The sequence below is a fragment of the Amphiura filiformis genome, chromosome 13 (genome assembly GCF_039555335.1).
Source record: "Amphiura filiformis chromosome 13, Afil_fr2py, whole genome shotgun sequence".
In the NCBI taxonomy this organism is placed as follows: domain Eukaryota; kingdom Metazoa; phylum Echinodermata; class Ophiuroidea; order Amphilepidida; family Amphiuridae; genus Amphiura; species Amphiura filiformis.
The window spans coordinates 1,455,265-1,476,832 of NC_092640.1; the positions used below are offsets into that span (position 1 = coordinate 1,455,265).

The 21,568-nt window shown below is 36.0% G+C and overlaps 1 protein-coding gene across 1 annotated transcript in view; it reads right to left on the reverse strand.

Moving 5' to 3' along the window:
- LOC140167875 (serine/threonine-protein kinase mTOR-like) overlaps positions 1-21,568 on the reverse strand; it is a 245,616-nt gene that overhangs the window by 131,954 nt on the left and 92,094 nt on the right. The window contains exons 38-40 of the mRNA XM_072191165.1: positions 20,916-21,033; positions 18,993-19,142; positions 16,841-17,032 (exon numbers count right to left, since the gene is read on the reverse strand). Of these exons, the coding sequence (XP_072047266.1) occupies positions 16,841-17,032; positions 18,993-19,142; positions 20,916-21,033 (460 nt within the window). The remainder of the gene's footprint in view (positions 1-16,840; positions 17,033-18,992; positions 19,143-20,915; positions 21,034-21,568) is intronic.

The window sequence follows — 21,568 nt, forward strand, 5'->3', positions numbered from 1 at the left end:
TCTCTACAGATTTCTTTGAGGAATTAATCAATCGCACCTGATCAAACATGTATTGACCAATATAAAAAATAAATTGAATATTAAACTGAACAAATTTTTTAATACATCCCTATCAAAAAACTTCATGAACACTAGCTACATATTATGCTGTGCAAATCAAATGAAACGGGCTGATTTAGGAGCAAATTTTTTCTATGTTGACAAACTTTTGGACACATCATCTCTTGGATTTTGCTCCAAGTCTGGGAGATAGAAGCTATTGGGCCCCAATGCAAAAAAAAGATATATTAGAAATTCAGCATCCCTTTGTTGCCATGGTAACAGGCCTACCTTGTTTTTGTTGATTTTAGGTTTAAAAAACACCATGATTTCACTTGTGAAAAAGTACAAACTTTGCAAAAACCGCACATAAATGTGGTAGATTTTTTACTCAAACGGACTTCACAGTTGAGTAACCCTAGGAATTGTCTTACAATTACCCAATTTTAATGAGTCAGTGTTGCCAGATTGATACCCTGTTGCCACGTTGAAATTTCACATTTTCAGAAGTTGAAAAACAAGAATTTTCATGGCCAACTTTAAGTTCTTACACCAGCCCTTGAGGTGAATTATTTTTCTTCATTCTTGGTAAATACAACACTGACATTATGCCCTTTCAGATGATAGAAGAAAAACTTCGGGCACATAATTTGGGCAATCCAAGAGATGACGTGTCCAAGAGTTTGTCAATGTAGAAAAAAATTTGCTCTTAAGAGGGCTAAACTGCATACTGCTTTCTTAATTTAATGCTGAATTGTAGCCATTTATATATTTGGAATACAGAGTAGATGTCACTCACAGAATTTCATTTGTTACTAAAAAGTTGAAAAATCAAGCAAGAAAGCCAATAGCTGCCAGATGTCATCTTTGTAGATATGTACATTATAGAATGCAGAAATTGTCAAATGTCTATAGGGCAGCTATTGCAGATAAGACGTACCCTCTGCTACTAATCCCTTAATGCTCTGCATGCTAGCCATGCCCTTCAACGGAAAAAGTTCAAGTTTTGAAATATTTTCTCAAAATATCAAGAGCTATGTTAAGAACTACTGAACCAATACTAGGCTTGTTTGTACTCATTTTAATGCATTTTTCATGCTGATTCCAAATATGGTCATGTAAATTTACATTTCTGAAATTTTTGAATATGTTAATTTTTTTTAAACATGTCGTCTGCAGTCGACACCCGCGTGAAGAGAGTTAATATCCTGGCTTAAGGTTGGTCTGAACAATGGCATGTTTTAAAAATGCAGAATTCCAGTTTTCTTGAATTCCATATTCAATGGCACTTTAAGTTTGAACTGAAAATTTTAGGTTTTTAATTTTTTTACCAAATTTCTATCAATTTTTAAATAAGGTATTTCACCCTTTTACATCTGAAATCGTCCACATGGTCAATGGTGGGAAATCTTGCCAATCTCGTTGCTAACAAGCACGTATATTTGCCTTGCGCCTGATACAAGACGTAACACGCCGGGGTGCGTTTCCCTGTGTGCTTCACCCTGACTGTGTATCTCGCGCGGAGCCTCACAATAAAACATGATCGAAAACATGGCCAGGATTGGCCAGTCGGGAATTTCATACAGCTTGACAAACAATTATTCCTCTTTTTTATGGAAAATATTGCTTGGATTTTTGTAAAACGTTTGTGGAAGTTTTATCTTAATTACGACTATGAGCTGCACAAATTGCAGGAATTTAAGTGATCACATTTGAATACATGAGTTGTTTGATTGCTGTCCACTGCCACCTTTGATACAAAACGGCGATTTAAAATGTGTTCATTTACGTGCGTGTTTTCAATTTTCCGTTAAAGGTAACAGATTCATTATAGAAAAATAAAGGTAAGATTTTGGTCTTATCGTGTACAGCTCCTTTTCCTGTAGGAGCCATTTTTTCATTCTTTTTTAATTTCCGTCAAAAAACAAAAATATACACCTGCCCAGTATTGCCTAATTTAGGCTGAAACTGTTAAATTTCAACCATATTTATCGAATATTTGACTAACAGATGGTCAAAATTTAAAAAAAATTTAAAAAAATGATCCTAGATTTTCATACCTAGTTTTTGAAAATCAATAAGAAATGTTTTTTACTGAAAAAATAAATAGTTACGGTTTAGGGTCTCACGGTTTTTGATGATTTTCAAATTGAGCTTTTTAAATTAATCTGACGTCACCACTGGATTCGTAAGGTAATTTCCATTCGAAATATGTATACTTTTATACACTGTAGATCAACAATTTAGAAGTTAAAAGGCTAAAATATTTTCCATAATTCCATGGTTCTGACCAAACTTAATATGCACACCTGTAAAGTGACTGCTCAATTTTTAACACATTTAATCATTCACTGAATAAAATAGGAGAGCAATTTGCACACTTATCCTAAGTTTTCACCCACACAAGTTTTTGTTCAAATATCACTTCATATTATTATCACCTGCACATGATTCTGTCAATCAACAATATCATACAACATAGCTGCCTCAGGGAAACAACATCTTCATCCAAAACAATTGATCCACGGTGGTGCACGGTGGAGCATGGTGGCCTAATGGTTAGGGCGAGAGCTTCATAATCGAAAGGTTGTGGGTTCAAGCCCCACCACGGCCAGTGTGTTGTGTCCTTAAGCTTAATTCATAATTCCTTCACGCCACCCAGGTAAAATGGGGAGCTGCTGGGGGTAATCACAAACCAAGTCGCTGAGAGTACCTGTGCATTTAATTGTGGACTTGTGGAAGCAGAAATGGTTCTGATATATCCTAATGGCAGCAGAATAATTGTTGAAGTGTACTGGTACTTAGGTGTAGCGCACATTAAATCACCGACATTTATTTATTTTATCCAAAGAACAAAATTGGGTGTGTTTTTTGGGTTGATCCATCATGTGATTATTTTGTTTAAGCTAATCGAATCCTAACCATAATTTTGTGTAAATTGCATGAATGATTATCCATTTTTGGGGGGAAATAGCTTTACTAACCCTAACACCCAAAGGGCTTTTTGGTGACTGTAAGGGAAAGAAGGGAGGAATAAAGAGAGAAAATGAACAAAGAAGTTGTTTGCTCTGGGTGGGATTCGAACCTGAGACCCCTCGCATGCCAAGCACTAGGCCGCCAACACCTAGCCACGGGTCTTACGCTGGCCAGGCCAGAGAATTTGTGCCCATATATCACTTCGGGTGGTTGCGTCATCACATCCCGTGGGATGCATGTATGCGCTGTGAAGTTGTTTGTAGTGTTTTGTAGTACTCAGGCTTGTTAGGGTTAATGAGTACAATACATTGTAGGTATAGAGAAACTCAGAATTCCAGACTCTGCATAGCGAATCATAGTAGAAATGTTTTTGAGGAACCCCAACTCCCATTACCATGATTACACAAATACTCAACAAGTACATGTATCAATTGTGGATATCAGACAATGATAGTTTGTCACCAGAGGTTGTTTAAATGTAAGCCCAGAATACATTGCAGCCACTGACAGTATGTTTGAGAAACACATGGTTATTTTCAGCAAATATCACACTGGGCTCCTGCTGTGCATGGTCAAGGTTGTTATGCAACAAGATAAGCTATGTGTCTGCATGCATGCATGTGCAAGAAAACTTTGCTGGTTCCACCTTCTTTTCCCAAGCATTTAAAATAGCTAAAATTGTTTTAAAAACACACGACTTTTTAACTTTCTTGGTAGCAATGTATCAACAAACATTACCCGTACCCAATTATCAATTCAAAACATAAAAGTCGCGATGAATATTCCATCAAAACTACTGGTTCTTATTTTGTACATAAATTTGAATGTGAAATGGTGTTGAAATGGCTCCTTTATTACATTGCACATAATAACATACTGCATGCTGGGATTACATTGAATCAACCTCTGGTTTGAAAAACACACGACTTTTTAACTTTCTTGGTAGCAATGTATCAACAAACATTACCCGTACCCAATTATCAATTCAAAACATAAAAGTCGCGATGAATATTCCATCAAAACTACTGGTTCTTATTTTGTACATAAATTTGAATGTGAAATGGTGTTGAAATGGCTCCTTTATTACATTGCACATAATAACATACTGCATGCTGGGATTACATTGAATCAACCTCTGGTTTGTCACGCTGATATATTTCTACTGACCTGCAGACGACAAGTTTCAAAAGTTCTTAAAAAATTTTCGAATTGTACATTTTCATGACCATATGTGACACGATCTGGTCCATGGGGGCAAAAGGAGGCATTTTTGAAAATTGAGTTACTGTAATTATAACATGATACATACAATAGGCTATCATTTACTGAAAACACCAAAGGTCTAGCGTACTTGGTTCTAAATTTATGAAGTTTTTTATGTCTATTTTCTTATGTATTGTATTATTTTTTACTCCATATTTTTACCTTTATCTCGGTTTTAAATTTGCCGCCTTTGGCCCCCATGGACCAGATCGTGTCACATATTTGGAATCAGCATGAAAAACACAATGAAATGAGTACAAACAAGCCTAGCATTGGTTCAGTGGTTCTTGATATAGCTCTTGATATTTGAGAAAATATCTCAAAACGTGAGACTTTTCATGTTGAAGTCTATGCCCAGTACACAGATCATTAATCTCAGGTCCAACTCCATATTATTAACAAAAATGTCCACTTTTCAGGGAAAAAATGTTAAAATGTAACCAAAAAGGTCCAAATTATAAGAAAATCAACAACTTTTTCATGATATGCCCAAACAGTCCATTTTAGAGGGTTACTTTACCTTTACCAGTCCACTTTTTCCATGTAAAGCAAATTTAATTAGGAAAACTTTTTGGAAATTCCACACCCCAAAGAAATTCCCAGCTATGCCAATCTTTTAAACAAGGCAACCATTTTTAAATTGTTTAAAAATATCTCAACTAAAATGTCTTGCAAATTATACAAAAAATGTTTTATAATATGCAGGAAAAATGTGACCTTTTGGAAGGACATCAAAAAATGCTAAAAAAGAAAATTGTAATGCAACAACCAGACAAAACCATTATATTTCTGTTAAAAAGGTGTGAATTATTAAAATAATTTACCCAAACAATGTTGTAATTTTTAGTTATAATAAAGATTACCTTGAGAGGTAAAACCTTCAAGACAACTTTTTGAAGACAATTATTCTACTAATAACATTTCTTCTAAAGAAATGGCATATAAAACAATTCTTCTGCATAAACAAAACCTTTCTTTTCCCTATGGAAAGTGGTAAATCATTCAAATCAGTAATCGTGACATCTTTGAACAAGTTCATTAGGAAAGTTAATTCCAACTGTGGATTTTGTTCATTTTGAACAATGCCATCTAAAAATGAAGATGAACTCACATTTTCTGTCACAGACATTCAGAAATCTGCCATCACCGATCATGTGACCTCTACAAATCACTCAATTGGGAGGACTCTCACTAGGATCCACAACATGCTCATCTATCAGGGCACATTTCTTTAACCCCAATACATTTGTATAATCATTGAATGACCTCTGTGAATTTGGGTACAAAACCTCATACACTGTAAGTTGAAGTCAAATTTTGCTCTATGATTGTTTTATTGAGGTTATTGAACTATGGCATTGGGATGAGGCCATTGTGGGCCATAGTGTCTAAAATTCTGAAGCTGACAATACTACCAAGGGGCTCAAAGAAGCCATTTAGATCCGCAGAAAAGGACATAACACTCTAAAACAAGGATGAGGGGGCCTACGCACGCAACAATATCTTTGACAAACTCATCATCAGCGGTTCCTGTTTGCCTATAAAACTAAGAGCGTGTTTCCACAGAGCCAAATACCGTTTTGGAAACGGTATGGAACCGTTAATCACTCCTGTGGAAACAGCCTCTAACGCCTTTTTGCAACGCCTTTTCAACGCCAACGGAAACCTCGTTGGAGTAGGTTTTTGCCGATGATGAAGCGGGTAGATTTTCTGTAGAAACAGACCAAAGCGGTAACTTGCCGTTTATTGAGTAAAATCAGGCAATGGCTGTTATCAACACGTGAATTGGACGGACGAACCTTAATAACAGCCTGGGCAACATAACAAAAAAGTCCAAACTATTCACGTTTTCTCCGTGATACGGAAAAACAGAAAAATTCACGGAATTCGGGGTTTGCTCCCGAAAATTTGTAAATGCCACAAAATAGTGAAAAACTGTGTAAAATATCAAACTTTTCTGTTGATTTGCAAAATATAACAAAGAAAAGTGATTATTTGGCAGTAATCAACCATTAAACAACCCAATCTAGCATTAATTCTAGGCCTACGATAAAAGATTCTGGCCATACTACAGTAAAGACAAAATACACTTTTAAAACTTGTTTGTTGGTACGATGCAAATAACTAAAACCAATATTAGGCATGTTAGGGTAGAGGGACATGACGTCATTCAGCTTAAACGGTATGAACACGCCAACGGCAAAAACCTGTCTGTGGAAACAGCAGGTTAAACGGTAAGATACCGTTATCCATTTAGCGGTAACTTAGCGGAGCGCCTGTAGAAACACGCTCTAAAAGGAAACAGTCGTGATAGGTTGCCAGTCTGATGAAACTACTAGTGTAGTGGTGAAACATCACTAAAATGTGTGGGTTTGTTTGGAAATGTTCAAAATGAACAAAATCCACAGTAATCATATCATGAAATCCTGAAATTATTAGTAATTCTAAATACAAGGTCACCTGCAAATTTAACGCTTAAACTTGAAGATAAAGTTTTTTCAATAAATGTTAAAATAGAAAGAAAATCATTTACCTGCATTCACAAAATCTTTAAAGAAAGTGATACATCATTCAAATCGTTAATCCCAAAATCTTGAATTATTGAAGCAAAATTTTAATCATAAGACCACACACATAATGATTTACTCATGATATGAATACTGGTAGCTATTCTTTCAATAAAAGCTATAATAGATAATAAAAGACAATTATCCATCAGCATTAACGAAAGCTTTCTTTTCCATAAAAATGTTGCTAATCACAGATATTGCTTATTTATCTAAAATTCTTTAATAATTCACTAATTTGTTGAAAGGATTTACTTTGAAAAGCTAACACATAAAGACAACTGGTCTTAACTCCACCTCGGCAGACTACAGACAACAAGTTTCATTTTTTAATTCTAAAATTTCAGAATTGTAAATGTTTATGACCATATTTGGAATTGGCATGAAAAATTCATTAAAATGAGTACAAACAGGCCTAGTATTATTTCAGTGGTTCTTAAGATTGCTCTTGATAATTTGAGAAAATATCTCAAAACTTGGATATTTTATGTTGAAACCTGCGACTAGAATGACCTCATCCCAATGGCACAATTCAACAACCTCAATAAAACAATCATAGTGCAAAATTTGACCTCAAGTTTCAGAGTATGAGTTTTTGTACCCAAATATTCAAAGGTCATTCAATGAATGTATAAATGTATTGGGGTCAATGAATTGTGCCCTGATAGATGAGCATGCTGTGGATCCTAATTAAGATACGAATGCTAATCTTCCAAACATTCATCAAGGCAAGTACCATACTGTCACAATACTTTTATGATCTATAAAAAGTAGAATGATTCTTTTTAGTGGCATACATTCAAATAGTCAATTTTATTTTTGTTTGAAAATACAAACCATTGTGTTATTACCTTGAGAAGCTGGCACTTTTCTTCCCTTCTTATATTTCCCTTTCATTTAACAAAATAAACCTCACATTTTTGATACTTTTATGAGCTTCTGAAGTATTATACTAGCAATCATTTCGTATGGGATATTTAAATTGAGATTTAACAAGAAGCTGGCTATACCAATTTGTATTTAACTTACAGGCTGAATCACCCACCTTGGACCAGAGAGCACAGCAAACACACCAAATTGCATCCCAATACAAGGAATGGGGTCAAAAAAGTCACTTTTTTAACATTTTCCCTACGGAATTTCATCAAAAAAATTTTCATGTGAAAGAATAATGTTTTTCCCTTCCATTTTTGCAAAAATGTCAATTTTGATTTTTCCACCCTTACACAAATTATTTGACCCATATCTCAAAACTATGATTGCCAAGTTCCGAATGATTTTGCGTCAGATTTTTCAGATTTTCGTGATATTATAAGATAATTTAAACCTCCAGATATTTTTTTTAGAAATTTAAAAAAATGATCGACCCAACAACCCTACTTGAAAAGTCTGTCCGTACAGAGTTCCTTGAAAAGTCCATCCACCTGTAAAACAGTGTTTTTAGTCGCCTCATTCAATATAAACTATTGTTGTAATAAGTCACTGCATCATTTGCACACAAGCAAAAAACTTCCAAAGCCCTGATCAGGGGTGTCTATTCTTCCGTTAATCGCCCCCCAAAGGGGAGGGAATAATTTTCCCGGGATAATTTTACCCCTTTGGGGAAGAAAAAGAAAAAAAAAATAGAGGAGAAAAACAGAAGAAAGTCAACAAGATTCAAAGGAAGATTCAAATTAAAATTAACAAACTTGGGGGAAAATGTATAACTGGAACATGTATTATTATATTTTATGACTATTTTTGGAATGGAATAGATGGTCACTGGCTGGCAGTGACTGCTCTACAGGGTAGGTAATTCATCAAGTGTAATTTAGGGAAGAATTATAATGGGTACTACATAGCATTAGCATACATGTAGTGCTCCCTTGGCTTTTACCCATTCCCATCCCAAAAATAATTATTATGAGGGAAACCATGGACTTAAGCATAAAACAGGGAAAAGTTGGGTCAGTAATTCTTCCCTGCCTGGGCAATAGTGACTAGTGGTCATACTATAGGTAATAAACACAAAGGTTAAGGGAGCTCTAGGGAAGCATTTGGGATTCTAAGGGAAGGCAGAACCATCAATTAGTTAACAGTTCTATTGTCCAAGTTTATCTTCCCTTTTAAACCTCGACCCAGCTTCATATCCAAATCCTTGATTATCCTTCCTAGGCCTAGATGCAATAGTTCAGTCAGTGGCAATCTCCGAACTCTGCTACAGAAGAATTTCAATTCTAAGGCTTTATAAATCAGGGGCATATGAGTCACCTATATAAAAGAGCTGAAAACAGAATTAGCAAAAAGCTAAAAACACCTAGCAAAAAGCTGCAATAGGACTATACTTTTGTACAGAGCAAGGACAGTGTACTGGTACAAAAAAAAGCTGAAAATCAAAACAAACAAAGCCGAACTCTCACACTCTGTAAATAATAAATCACAGCTAGCTCTGAAAATAATAAAGAGCCTAGAGGTGTTTGCCAGTCTGTCTTCCCTTTGAACCATTATTCCTTAGATGCAGAGGTTCAGTGTCCAGACTGTACCATCTAGGAAAGCATAATGTTTTTAGGGAAGACAGAATAAAACAACTCACAACTTAGCCTAACAGTTGTATAAAGAAGTTTCTGGGTCTGACAACACACCTATATTCAGACAAGGGAGGGAGGGAACAAGAAAATAAGGAAAAGTACATGCCGATAGCAACTAGCCAAAAATTTTCCCTTTTGGGTCCATTTTTTTTAGATCTCAGTTGGGGAAGAATCTGGGGACGGATGTGACACAGCGCGGCAGGGTGAGGAAATAATTTCAATTTTCTGGAAGAATAGACACCCCTGGCCCTGATACCAAGTATTTGGGAATCACAAACTTAAAACATATAAATTGGGTTAATTGTTATCATACTAATTAATCAAATCCAAGGCCAATATTGAGCTATTCCAGTTGAAATCCATACACCCCCTAAGGAAGACATGACCTTAATCTCCCATACAGAGAGTGTAAATTTCAAATGGAGTCACCCATTCAGTGTCATCTGCTCCAATATGGGCTGTTCCAAGTTGAACTCCATACACCCCCCAAGGAAGACATGACCTTAATCTTCCACACAGGAAAGAAAACGAGCAAGTCATATTCAAGGTATCCTCTTGTATCATTTATTGATCCTTGATGTGTTTTGTGTCCTTGTCCGTTGGATTCACCATTACCCACTTTCTCCCACACATGGTGAATTTTTCAAATGGGATTACCTGAATGGGCAACTCAATTAGAAATTCACACTCCCTGTGTGGAATAATACAAGCATGTCTTCCACAGGGGGTGTAAGGATTTAAATTGGAATAGCCCATTATTGAAAACAGTTCACATATTTGGCTTTCAAATAGAGACAAGAATTGACCTTGATTTTAACAAAAGATTATTAACTTACAAAAAGAATAAAACCTTGCATCACAGTGGATTTTATTTATTGCCATATTCAATATTCTTGTCTCCATAAGTAAATACAGTAACTACTTATCAGTAAATTTAGAGTTGCTCAGTGCTTGAGGTTATGCATGCAATTTATTCTTTCCCTCCACTAGGCCACAGAAGAGAAAATTTATTATCCTTGACCAGGATTTGAACCTGGGACCCCTGGGTATCTGGACAAACCAACCCTCTTACCACTGAGCTATCAAGGAAACCAGTGGCATTGAAGCGTTATAGAATACTAGATGAGTATAACAAGTATTTTACGCAAAAAAAATAAAAAATCCGTTCATAATAAAATATGTACCATTCTGGTATGTGTGTTGACAAGTTGCAACTACACAATTCATACTTTTGACTGACATCCAATTTGGAAAATTTCTTCATTTCTGTCAATTCGTTTAATTTGAAGTGTACGTGATCTCAAAATCTGTGTTTTGTCACCCATTGTATCAGAGGTAATTATTTCTACATATTTCAAATTTCTGACAAGATTTCAAAAACTCAATTTATCGCCAAGTTTTATTGAGGTCATTCAGTAATTAGCCCAACGACATGTCCAAAAAATAATCATAAGAAGCAATCTATAATACATTTACAATAGTATGTCATTGGCTATGACCCCATGAGAACTACCTGCCGATTGGCCATAAAGAAGTTTTCATTATCAATTAGACCAATCAGCAACATTGTTAGAATAATTTCACCATGCAAAAAAATTGAGGTGAATTATTTGCAAAGCTCCATTCTGATTGGTGATTAAAGGGAAGATATCATGTCATTGACCAATCAGAGGCAATGTTAAATCGACAGGTAGTCCTCATGGGGTTAATATAAATAATTCACAACCTCATTAATATACGCAATACATTTCTATTTATTTGCCAAAACACAAACGCTGAACGCGGTCACTAATAAACAACAGTGGACCTCTGCGCCGTCAGCGTAAACATTAGTAACCTCAGCGCGCACCGTGCTGTGCGTCAAACAAATTGCGAGAGTGCTGGCCACCGTATTTGGATTGCGTGCTACCATATTTGCAATGTTAGATCGACAGGTAGTCCTCAGGGGGTTAATAGCTATAAATAAATATATATGATATTTTCATATTTCCTTTGGTTATTAGGCCTATATTTCAAAAGCACATAATAGAAAGCTTGCAACTATTCCACCTTAGATATTATTATAGTGATTATCAAAAAAACTTTTTTAATCTACAATTAAATTCTTAAAGATATTTAATACTTGGGGCAAATTCCATGTGTGCAACTGTCTCTTACAAAATACAAGCCATTTTAGGCTTGTTCAGATAGGAAGTTACCTCCGTGTTAGTGTAACACAGAGGTAGTGCAAGGTCACCATTTAACACTGATACTTGTCCACACGGACCCGCCTTGTGGTCATTAACTCTAAGCACTCCGTATTTAGCGGCAGCGATCACTTCAAGTTAGTGCCCTATCACAGAGATTTCTCGATGGTAAATCTTTCATGTTGAGCTTTGTGTTTGTTAACAAAATACTGGTTCAGACGGGTGATAACACTAAGCTACCTCAGAGGTAGCTCAGTGTTATCCTAACACAAACTTAACTCTAAGCTCATCTGAACAGGGCTTATGCATTAGGAGCCATGAAAATCATTGAACCTTATGAAGTTATGATATTTAAAATCTGTTATAATAATAAACATATTACTATAACATGAAAGCTTTATGAGATAACCCCTATTTATACATGTAATCCATGTAAACAATGCATTCAGCAGGGTAAGAATAAAATAAACATGAAAATAAAATAAAACTACAAGATAATAATATTTTGGGATTACAATGTAAGTATCATAAAACATGCAAAATAATCTGGCATGAATTCATCTGAATTGACGCGATTCCAAATACAGCGCGCCACCTACGATCACGTCTGGCTGATCAACTTCGCGCAGAGCATCATGGGTAAAAGTCGACATCCATGACGCGTCGACGATGAACCATCGACCCTGGAAACGTAACGAGTGTTGCTATCGATTACTCAAATTTGTTTATTTACGTTGATGATGATCAGCTGTTAATTCAACCCTCCGACGATTTTAAGTAAAGGAGGCCTAGTTCTCAATTTTTAGAATAACGAAATATTCAATACCGGTACATATTTTAACAGCATGGACAGCGTAAAGCATTTTTTTTTAATACGATTAAAACGTTTTCGAATTTCAAATGTAGGCCTACTCTATTACTATTCAACCATCTACGGTTAAAACTCGATGTCAAAAATGTTGATGTCTCTGATCGACCATCTAGGCCTATAATGTCAATTTTCGAGTTTGGGTAGGCCTATAATAGAAAATGCTTTTGATGTAAGACAATTTCAAACAGGAAATTTAATCTAAATCTTTTTTATTTCTTGTTTGGATAACTTTTCCCATAATTATACCATGCGTGATACATGATTAAGACAAAAGCTTTTGGTTTTCATAAATGTTTTGAACGCTTGTCTTATTTTTATTTTTATTATTTTTTTCCTAACCTAGGCCTATAGATGTTTTACATTTATAACCTTTTTACAAACTTGAATAGGCCTAGATATGAATTAATTGTTTAAAAAAATTAAAGCATTTTTTTTGACGTTTTGAAACGCTCTTTGTAGCATGATGTAGGCCTACTGTATGATCACGAAAGGTGGTAAATTTAGAAGCCATTTCCTTCTATAGCCTATAGCCATAAACAAAACACTTTGGCCCCAATGTATAATGTCGGGAGAAAATATATCAGATATACTTGCACTAAACAAATAAACCTGTTAATTTTTAAAATAAACTCTTGTGGTGCAATTCTGTCAACAAAATTACATAGGCTTATGAACGGGGCTGGGGGCTCAGCCCCTCAATAAATTTGGTGCGGGGACTCGAATAGGCCTACCCTTCTGTATGAATAGGCATGTTTTCATTTTCATTTAGGCCTATAATGGCCTCCAAACTACATTGTTAAGCTACATTGTTAAGTTATCTTGTTTTGTCCCTTATTGTACAGTATATTCTTCACCGTAAATTGGTGTGTGTGTGTGGGGGGTGTCCTGTTCGCCCCTTCAGTCTCAAATGAAGCAGGCCTAAACAATGCGTTCACCCCTCCAATAAAGTCCATCCCCAGATTTGACCTCTTTACTTTGTAGGTTGAGTCCTTGATCCATTATTTAATATGCAAGAAATGTCGACCCTCAATTTAAACCTTTCCAATTTGGCCAAAGTCCACAATGCCGTAAAGGTTGGGCTACACTACAGTTCAGTTCTTTTCACAGTGTTGACTTATAATTTCATGAGAAAGAAAAAGAAAATGGGAAAGATTTTAATCTTTCCCATTTTCTTTTTCTTTTTAAAAAACATGTATAGGCTTAGGCGTTTAAAATTGCCCAATTGAATATTTAGTCAGTTTTTTGATTTTTCAATGTTGTGCCGACCGATATTATATGACTAAAAAGAAACTCATTCCAACCAACGTGTGCTATTTTAATTGGGAATAGGCCTAGGCCTACATTAAGAGTAAATTTCCTTGGGTTATGAAAAGGGGAAATATGAAATAAAGATGGTATGACATGCAAGAAAGCGGAAGTAAAAATAAAATTTGAAAAAGAAACATGAATTAATATTAAAATCGGGCATGACAATTGTCAAATTTAAACCTTAATTGTGACACGATCTGGTTCATGGGGGCAAAAGAGGCATTTTTGAAAATTGTGTTACTGTGAAAACACCAAAGGTCTAGCATACTTGGTTCTAAAGTTATGGAGTTTTTCATGCATATTTTCTTGATGGGCCTATGCCGTAAAATAATGATCTTTTAAATTCATGTAGGCCTACTCTTTTGCATGCAGTTTGAAACTTTCTTCATCTTTATTATAATGCTAGAACTCTATGAGGTATTGTTGAACTTATGCATTAAAGTCTAAAATTGAAATATTAACAAAAAATAAATGTTATTTTTAGGGCCTATGCGGTAGGCTATGCCTACAAAGTGTTTTTATTGTGATCGTAATTTTTTTTTTTTTTTTTAGTAATACAATTAAAAATACAAATTTAGGCTAAAAATATAATAAGGACAAATCAAACAATTACAATAATAACAAAAACGGCAAACCAATGTGATGCATTTTTATAAGTAATGAGACATTAAGAATCTTTTAAAACTTTACTTGAATTTCTTTATGTAGGCCTATCCCACAAGGGTCGCTATAAGCGCCTTCGTGCAAAAAAAACCCATTTTTAGAAAATGTAGGCCGATTACAAAAATGCAACACTATAGTATGGATGTTGGTGTTATATTATTATCGTATTGAACAAACAATAAATTCAGAAAGAATTAAAACAATTTATTCTAATAACCAAAAATAAAAAAGGACAGGCCTAGGCCTACTTCAGCATTGACTAGGCTCACAAGTATCGGGCTGAAAAGCATCGCAAAGTTTAAAAACAAAAAAGGGCGGTTGTAGAAAATGTAGGACAAAAAGGAAACACTTAGTATCAACGTCAATTTTGAGGGATTTAGAAAAGGACATCTGTGAATATCAAACTGCAATATTTCACTTCAACACAGAAAATCTCAAAAATTTCAAAAGTACTATAAAACATTGTGTTTTTAGAGTAATAATCACAATGGTCAGCTATGGTTGATGAAAAACTGTCGACCCCAAGCCAATTTTCACTGCCGTCGTTGGTGGCGCGCTGTATTTGGAATCGCGAGAATTATTCCACTTTAACAAAAGAAATCAATCTAAGTTGTACCAGGAAAAGTGATGGGCTAAATTTAGACTTTGCAGCTAAAGTGTGGCTCCTTTTAAAATTGTAATAAAAGAAATCAAATCATCTATAATTAAAGACAGAGATAAAAAGAATTACGTCATCTGTCAATCAAACTCGAGCACGGTTTGTTTACAAGTATCGTGATGATGACTTAATGAACGCGGTGGTATAACCGGTCACCAATTTTGCACCTTCAAACATGCAAACCATCTCAAAAGTTAGGTCTTTATAGTAGGAAACTTTCTTTCACGAAGTCACCATGTCAACAATGCCTAGAAAAGCTGCTTTTTGCCTTGTAAAAGTACATAATTTTTCGCCATTTGCTGCTATTCCTTTTCTCCGATCAGCACCAGATAGATCGGTCTTCCTTTTACGCGCTATTAACCTGTGTTAACCAATCAAGGATCGTAATTGACAGTGACATCAGATGCGATAAATTCTTTTTATCTCTGTCATTAATTATAGGTCCTGGAGTTTTTGACTCATTTCATTGTCAATTGAGTTGTTAACAAAATTTACTCTCAAATGTTTTCACATTTTACTCTAACACTTGGGTGCAATAATTGCAGAATCTAGTCTACTCCTGTCATCTCCTTCCCTCACCCCCAATTTGGGTAAGGGTTAGCGGGCTAGGGTTAGTGTTAGGGGTGCACTTAATCCTACATTACACCAACATTTTGTTAAAATTAATTTATTTATTTATATATTTATTAAAAATCATATCATTTCATGTTCATAAATTTGACCAAATGGAAATGCACTCTCATTGTCACTTAGTAAGTTTTATGGTAAATCTATCCTGAGGGCGCCATCACCCAATATAAAAATCAATTAAGAATAAGAAGGATTGATACACGACATCACAAGGACAAAAAAGGACTTATATTTTCATGAACTGTTAGTCAAAATATTTGCAGCATATGATACTATCTTAAAAATAATTGGTAAGAAAATGAAAATGATTTTCATAACAGGTGCTGTAGATACATGAAGAATCCTGTGTCTAACACCCTCTGAAGTCAAGAAAAATCTAAATTGCTGTTGAACATGTGAACATCAATCAGTCTGTTATGTCCTAGGATGTAAAAATATTTTCCTTCATGATATTTTAAAGAGTAAAACCTAGTGTCTAAGTTCAACAATAAGCAAGGCATGTTATCAGAGGGGGTGTGTCTATAAGTTAATAAAAACATGCTATGATAATCTGAGAATAAATGGCAGATCATGGAGGGTTTAGTTTCTTTTGCATTGTTTTATGCAAGTTGTTATATTAATATCTCCAGAACCGTACGTCCAATTTCGAAGTTGGTCCCATGTGGTAATCTGTTAAATGTATAAAAACATCAAATGGAGTGAGACAAATGGGCTATTCCAGTTAAAATCCATACACTCCCTATGGAAGACATGACCTTAATCTCCCACACAGGGAGTGTGAATTTCAAATGGGACTACCTAAATTGGTGACTCCATTTAAAATCTACTCCCTGTGTGGAAGATTAAGGTGATGTCTTCCATAGGGGGTGTATGGATTTCAACTGGAATTGGCCAAGTAAAATGTCCCAACTTTCCTCAATTAGCTCACATTCCAATATCGTCATTGGGCAGGAAAAACCTCCTATGTAAAAAAAAAAACACCTCCTATGTGCTTGTGGCCCCTGAACATGTTTAAAACAAAACTGCCAACAGGTTACCGTTACATAAGAGGTTTTGCTTTAAACATGTTCAGGGGCCAATGACACATACGGCGATATATAGCATACACTTACCTGGAGCCATGTATCGATCTGAATGGTCTTGATTCCTTCCACAAGGGCGTCATATACTTCCGGCACTTGACCGTAATCAAACCACAGCGTAAGAAGACGTAGTGTATCCTGTAGCGAGTTATCACGTGAAAGTGCGATAGAACGGAAGAATCCTTGAACTGATGGAACAGCATATTTCTGGAACACGTCTCCCTGTGAGAAAAAATAGAATCATCTTTTTAGCAAGTAATGATTTTAGGATAATAGTTGGCCACAGTTTCTATACCACAATATATCAATGCGTAATGAAGATATAGATATACATTTTTTTCCAAAAGGATCTAAAAAATTGTAGGTCATTTGGGGAAATAAATGTACATCTCCAATACGAAGTGTCAAAATTTTCAAATGATGGTTGGCTTTTCTTCCCAGCTACATTAAGTACTTGTCATTACATTGATAAAGTTTACTTTGAGGACTGTTAAATGTCAAAAATATCAATTTTTAATAATTTGCCATACAATTTATAGTATGTCACAAATTTCAAACAATTATTTGATATCATCAGAACATTCCTTGTATTCAGAATGCAATTTGGTGTGCCTGTAGACTATGCCATAGTCGATTTTTGATAAATAAAAATACGTTATTAATCATGATGAACGCATTCAGTTGAACTCGAATTTATACTGATATTTATTACATCAAAATACTAGTATAAAATGGTTATAAATGAAAAAGTTTATATAATTATATTTGTGACAGTAAAAGTAAAGTATACGTAGGCTTATATTATTGAATGCATGCAACATATCATAATGGCATAACCGTAATGGCACTCCAATACTGAACAATTCTAATTTTAGAATCTGCCAGTTTATTACGATTTAAAATCGACTATGGACTTTCACTTTTAAGCAGAACTTTACCCGGGACTCACACACTGTCAATCATACTTGTTTATCAATAAAATCTAACCACAAGACTAAGCATGGTGGTACAATACGCGCTAGATGCATACGTTCATCCACCAGCACAAAAGCGCCGCATTCCCTAGATAGTTGTGTACCATGTATAGTTATAATGGTACCAGCACGCGTCCGGAGGATTTAAACAATAACGAGATCTGGGCGACCAATCACAAGCCAGATTCATTTTAAAGATGCATTACATCATCACCAATTTTAGTTAGGCCAGAAATTGGCCTAACTCTCAAGGCAAAGTCAGTAGTCCACTTGGGAAGCTAACATACAGAGGGAGTACGGTGTGACTGAAAAGATGATCAGTTGTGAAAATCTATCAATTGCGCACAAATTCTTTAAATCGGAGTTTTAAGCTTAAATGCAATATCCAAAGTATGCACATTCATGACAATGGGCAAGTGGACTACGGAGTAGTCTAGTGTGCCTGGTGTGTTCTCAGGTCCCACAAAAATACTGTGCAACGTTGCTATCCAATCCCTTAAGTTATCTCTTGATATTTTGAGAAGATATCTCAAGAAAACTTGGGACATCTAATGTTGAAGCGTATGGATAGCACGCAGAACATTAAATAACTGTCTTACCGTCTGTGCACCATGCTGTTGTGTGGTTTGTCCTTGTGTGCTTTCCTCCTCTCTCTCTCTATTCTGATGATGCCTTTGGGGTTGGTGTTATGGTTTGGGGTTAGTTTAGGGTTAGGGTTAGAAATAATGTGAGCATTAAATAACTGTCTTACCGATTGTGCACCATGCTGTTGTGTGATTTGTCCTTGTGTGCTTTCCTCCTCTCTCTCTCTATTCTGATGATGCCTTTGGGGTTGGTGTTATGGTTTGGGGTTAGTTTAGGGTTAGGGTTAGAAATAATGTGAGCATTAAATAACTGTCTTACCGATTGTGCACCATGCTGTTGTGTGATTTGTCCTTGTGTGCTTTCCTCCTCTCTCTCTCTCTCTTCTGATGATGCCTTTGGGGTTGGTGTTATGGTTTGGGGTTAGTTTACGGTTAGGGTTAGAAATAATGTGAGCATTAAATAACTGTCTTACCGATTGTGCACCATGCTGTTGTGTGATTTGTCCTTGTGTGCTTTCCTCTCTCTCTCTCTCTTCTGATGATGCCTTTGGGGTTGGTGTTATGGTTTGGGGTTAGTTTACGGTTAGGGTTAGAAATAATGTGAGCATTAAATAACTGTCTTACCGACTGTGTGCCATGCTGTTGTGTGCTTTGTCCTTGTGTGCTGTCCTCCTCTCTCTCTTCCGATGATGTCTTCGGGGTTGGCGTGATGGATTGGTTCTGTTTGTAATACAGAACTGCCTCATAATTCATAAATGCCCAGGAATGCCATGCCTGTGAAAACAATGATATAAATTATTTAACATATAAGCCATGTTGGTTTTCATGGACAAACTTTTATCTTTCCCAAGAGTGGCCGGTGTATATGCACTTGTCCGGATTCGAATTGGCGAGCTTTGGATCTAAAGACCAATGCTTTGACAAGTAAGCCATGAATACTGATCTGAGTGAACACTGAAGTGTTAGACAGCAGTCAAGTTATCTCAATCAGTACGATGTTCAAGGCATTAGACTCTGGTGCATTGACGTTTGACGATGAGAGTTAGAGCCCCGGCGTTGTCTGTTTGTTCTCGTGAATAATTGGCATGATTGAGTTAACTTGAAAGTCCCCTGAGCAAGGAATTAACTGCTTGTTTGTCTTGGTTACCCATACAACAACTCGGGAACTGATCATGGTTGTGATTTTTTATTTTTCTTAGCTGCAAATCTGTGATTGTTGCTAAATAGTTCATATGGTGTGTCTTGGACCACAGTGTTAAATGCGATGAGGCTTGTGGGTTTATGCATGTGAATAGTGCACTATAAATCACTGCACTTTTTTTTTTAAACAAAACATTTTTATTTCATACAAGTCATGTTAGATAAGTTAAGATATTACATAGTACTCTGGGTCACTTCTACTGGTGACCATGTTTCAAACTCTCCAAAAATTATACTCCACCTACCCATCAAGAAAGTAAAGGCAGTACTTACTTTATACCAATCTTTATCATGATCTGTAGCAGTGTTGTAGTAAGTCAGTAAATTTTGTTCAATGGTCTGTTGACTGACTCCTTGCAAACTCTGCTGCCATTCACCCAAATGTCTCCCAAATACACCCATGCATCTCCCATCAAGGAGGTGAAGCCAGTACTTACTTTATACCAATCTTTATCATGATCTGTAGCAGTGTTGTAGTAAGTCAGTATTTGTTCAATGGTCTGTTGACTGACTCCTTGCAAACTCTGCTGCCATTCACCCAAATATCTCCCAAATACACTCAAATATCTCCCAAATACACCCATGCATCTCCCATCAAGGAGGTAAAGCCAGTACTTACTTTATACCAATCTTTATCATGATCTGTAGCAGTGTTGTAGTAAGTCAGTATTTGTTCAATGGTCTGTTGACTGACTCCTTGCAAACTCTGCTGCCATTCACCCAAATATCTCCCAAATACACTCAAATATCTCCCAAATACACCCATGCATCTCCCATCAAGGAGGTAAAGCCAGTACTTACTTTATACCAATCTTTATCATGATCTGTAGCAGTGTTGTAGTAAGTCAGTATTTGTTCAATGGTCTGTTGACTGACTCCTTGCAAACTCTGCTGCCATTCACCCAAATATCTCCCAAATACACTCAAATATCTCCCAAATACACCCATGCATCTCCCATCAAGGAGGTGAAGCCAGTACTTACTTTATACTAATCTTTATCATGATCTGTAGCAGTGTTATAGTAGGTCAGTATTTGTTCAATGGTCTTTTGACTGACTCCTTGCAAACTCTGCTGCCATTCACCCAAATATCTCCCAAATACACTCAAATATCTCCCAAATACACCCATGCATCTCCCATCAAGGAGGTGAAGCCAGTACTTACTTTATACCAATCTTTATCATGATCTGTAGCAGTGTTGTAGTAGGTCAGTATTTGTTCAATGGTCTGTTGACTGACTCCTTGCAAACTCTGCTGCCATTCACCCAAATATCTCCCAAATACACTCAAATATCTCCCAAATACACCCATGCATCTCCCATCAAGGAGGTAAAGCCAGTACTTACTTTATACCAATCTTTATCATGATCTGTCGCAGTATTGTAGTAAGTCAGGATTTGTTCAATGGTCTGTTGACTAACTCCTTGCAAACTCTGCTGCCATTCACCAAGCTTCAAGTAGCATCTGTGTGTACATCAATAGCAGACGACAATCAGTGTTAGATTTAATACACCCAAATGTCTCATAAATACACCTAATGTCTACCAAATACACCCCAATGTCTACCAAATACACCCCAGAATCCCCCAAATGTCTCATAAATACACCCCAATGTCTCCCAAATACACCCAAATATCTCCTAAATACACCTAATGTCTACCAACCAAATACAACCCAATGTCTCCTAAATACAACCCAAATATCTCCTAAATACACCTAATGTCTACCAAATACAACCCAATGTCTCCCAAATACACCCAAATATCTCCTAAATGCACCCAAATATCTCCCAAATGCAACCAAATGTCTCCTAAATACACCCAAATATCTCCTTAAAGTCTCCCAAATACACCCAAATGACAATCAGGGTTAGAAATAAGGTGAACCCTCAGGCCAAAAGCCCGAGAAAATCACAGCATGCCCGCTGATACCCACAGGGCCCTGAAATGTTATTACAAAACTTAACAAGATGGACATGATGCTGACTTCAACATCAATG